Here is a 3,686-nt window from a genome sequence, read left to right as displayed (position 1 = left end):
GGCAAAGCATGAAACAGAACATTGCAAACTGTCTATAAGAATCTGCAAATGATGGCAGCCAGTTTCTGGTACCTTATCTCTATCAGTACAATACCTAGGTAGCCATTCACAAGACCTGTTCACAGGTAACATAGCCAGGTTAATCTAAAGATATTCAACAGAAGACAGAGTAAAAAATGAATTAGATTTGTTTGCTTTAAATTACTAAATTGTGCAAACTGTTTGTTGTTTTACTGGTGTGGCCCAATAAAGTGTGTGTTATAACCAAGTGCATAATGCAGCAATTTGTCCTATACAGCTCTCTCTAATGTACACCGGAATCCTAACTAACGCCTTATTCACTAAGATGACTTCTAACAGTCGGCACATTTAATATTTATTGAGCTGCATTGCGCTGCCAACCTGCCCAGCAGATTTGAAACATCCCACTAGATATGATCTGGCTCCATAACTATTTTTTTCTGTTTACACAACCAAGACGTTTATGGTCAAGACAAATGTTTTATTCTTGTTTTTTTTTTTAGGTTCCAATCATTTCACGTTACACACCTTTTTCTTTAAATAAAACTATTTCATTTACATTCATTTACAAGCTTTTGGTAAAAACAACAAATTCTTTACTTAACACAGCGGTCGTCACTGGTGGTCCGCGAGAAAATTTTAGTCGTCCCTAGCTGTGGCTGTTACAGCCCCGAGTGGGGTCAGGAGAAGGACCTCGCTTGGGAGACGCACCAGCCAGAGCCCTGGACCATGTCCCTTGTACGGATCCCAGGCTCAGGGAAGTGGGCGGGTTGCGTCTCTGAAAAGAACCCATCCACCCTCTCATTGCAGGCTTAGACCTGCGATGGGGGAATGGGCAGGTTCTGGCATCATGACGTCACTATGGGGGAAGTTTCTGCCCCTTTAAATGACACACGGCTCCCCGTGCATGTACAGTCCGGAGCCAGTAAATTTAGTGGTCCGCCGGAGCAACATTTCCATAAAGATATGTTCATACTGTTCTTGACGCATTTCGCCTATTGTGGCTTCATCAGAAGAACAACAACCAAGATCTCCATATATGTGTTTTCTTCCCAGGAGATTCCATTTTTTCACTAGTAACCATCAGATTTAAAAAGAATTTTGGAACTATATAGTTTAAATTTCTAAAGAGCCTTTTAAGATTTTTACCACCTTGTCATAGGAATTGAGCAGCAGAGCAACCAATGCTTATTCTCTATTCAAGGGAGGGAGGAAACCTTTTTCTTCTCCATGTATCTCAACAGAGTTTTCCACCCCAATAAAACACTGCTTCCCAGTCCATACAAATGTTTCTCCCAATGTCTAGCTCCTCTCCAAATGCTCTTACCTAATACTTCCCCTAATACTTGGAGTGATTATTTTTTGCCTAGTTTGCCCTGATATTTTAATGGGTGATTGATATACGAATGTATTGATTTATATCAGTGGTCGCCAACCTTTTCAGACTGGCGAACCCTTAAGTTACCGGACCACTTGGAGCCGGGTGTCATGATGCCAGAACCTGCCCACTCTCCCATCGTAGATTGAGCCTGAGTGGGCAGGTTGTGTCCAGACATGGGAGACATGGTCCGAGGCTCTGGCCAGTGCGTCCCCCCCAGCTGGGTCCTTTTCCTGACCCCGCTCGGGTCAGCTGATTTATACTGTATCTGTGCTTATCTTAAGAAATACATACAAATGAACACTAGCCCATAAGCCCCTTCCTTTTCTTTTCTTTCTGCTTTAAAATATATATAAGGTTGTATATACAGATAAATTTCTGTGATCCTAATCTTTTCTCAGCAGCCATTGGCTATATCTGGCCCGCACTGTAATTATATTTGGCCTGTGAAAAAATACCAAATACAGAGCTGGCCTGTGATAGACAGTGCATGCACCGCTAATACTACAAATCCCAGAATGTTCTACTGGCGCGTCAATCAGGACCCACAAGCGCTCCCTCCTCTGTTGACATTCATTAGCAAACTTCCTCAATTGTAGATATTTTTTCAATATCAAGGTTGGCCCGCGTCCAAATTTTGGCCCACTGTGTATTTGAGTTTGACACCCCTGATGTAGATTGTCCTATTCATTGGAAGATAAAGCATTTACTATTGTGCTGTTGTGATATTTGGCCACTAGGTGGCAGAATGAGTCTTTGTTTTTCTATGCATTGGAATGAGCAATGTAGAGAGATTTGCTGGGCTGTGCATGAAAATAAAACCAAATTGATGGGTGAATAATTTATAAATACAGCTCTAAGATTATATATAACACCAACAACTTTTTCATTGTTCATTACTTCTAGCAAACCTTGGGAGGAACCCTGATTGATAAACATTGCTGTAAAAGATATTGTAGTCCATTACTAGACATTATTCTCACCCACGTGCAGTAAGTAGAAGGCAGGGGTGAGGTAGGTAACAAATCTTTTATCTTTTTACACACATTTAGGCTAAAGACTGTATGTGCAGATCAGACTGAATAATTTGCTTTCCTAGGTAGCTGGATAGGTAGGTAGATTGATAGGTTGCTAGAATGATAGGCAGGCAGGTTGATAGGTAGGTGGATTGATAGGTAGGCAGGTTGATAGGTAGGTAGAATGATAGGCAGGCAGGTTGATAGGTGGTAGGTAGGTTGATAGGTAGGCAGAATGATAGGCAGGCAGGTTGATAGGTGGTAGGTAGGTTGATAGGTAGGCAGCTTGATAGGTAGATAGGTAGGCAGTTTGATAGGTAGGTTCACAATGTGCACATGCTCCACACACGTATGGGGAATGATTTCCTCCTGACTCCTGTTTATGACTTTTTAGTACCTCATTGCACATTTCTTACACCCTCCAGTTTCCATGCATGCTCAGTTGCACAGCACTATATCAGCCTCCAGCACCCTGACAACACACAAAGCAGCACATAAATCGCTATATTTCGTGTCACCTCACCTGAATGACAGCCTCCAGCTTCATAGGTGAGCCCTCTTGGTTGGCCATCGTGTCACAGTAGCTGCTGTCCCGTGCACTGTTCTGCTCTGCCTTCTACCCCTTCTGAGATCCTGCTTTGGGCCGAGAAGTCTCTTTTCTGGTTGGCATAGTAACAGCTGACGCTGAAGCCCATGCCGTTGCCTTGGAAACAGTAATCGGCGCCTGAGAAGTATTCGAACAGGGAAATGAGCACCGATTGCAGTTAAGGGGGGCGGGATTGGATGCAGTATCCTTGGAGATGGCGGCTGGGGGTGTGGCAGTGGAGCTGGTTTAGCGAGGCTGGGGGTGTGGCTATGGAGCTGCAGTGCGGGAAAGTGCAGGTGGAAGGAGGGAGAGGGTGACAAGGAATATACACCTCTATGGGTCACCTCTCTCTAAGAACAATTCATGAAATGTGACCGGAGAAAAATCAGCGTGAAACACCACACAGACTGCTAGTTAGCAATGGTGATCAAATGTGGTTATAGATATTAAAATTCTTTGTATTACAATATTGGTTTTTGTGTGTTTTTTCATGGAGAATAAATGTAAATGTATCCCAAAGCAATAGAATTTATTAAGCAGTGTAAAGAACACATATACGAAATATGGTAACTCATAGCAACCTGTCAAGTCTCACCTTTTAGTTTAGAAATGAAAGGAGAATTCTGATTGGTCGATATGGCTTACTGCATTTTGCAACCTTAAAGAGGAGCTAAACTCAAAAATG

The 3,686-nt window shown here is 42.8% G+C and overlaps 1 protein-coding gene across 1 annotated transcript in view; it reads right to left on the bottom strand.

Annotated features, from left to right (window-relative positions):
• Positions 1 to 3,078, bottom strand: part of LOC140328305 (uncharacterized) — a 64,661-nt gene extending 61,583 nt beyond the window's left edge. Inside the window, exon 1 of the mRNA XM_072407806.1 lies at positions 2,939 to 3,078. Coding sequence (XP_072263907.1) covers positions 2,939 to 2,986 — 48 coding nt within the window. The 5' untranslated portion in view covers positions 2,987 to 3,078. The remainder of the gene's footprint in view (positions 1 to 2,938) is intronic.
• Positions 3,079 to 3,686: the final 608 nt, after the last annotated feature.

This window comes from Pyxicephalus adspersus, chromosome 4, assembly GCF_032062135.1.
Source record: "Pyxicephalus adspersus chromosome 4, UCB_Pads_2.0, whole genome shotgun sequence".
NCBI lineage: Eukaryota > Metazoa > Chordata > Amphibia > Anura > Pyxicephalidae > Pyxicephalus > Pyxicephalus adspersus.
The sequence above is the reverse complement of the archived record's forward strand: the minus strand, read 5'-3'. Positions and strand labels throughout refer to the sequence as shown.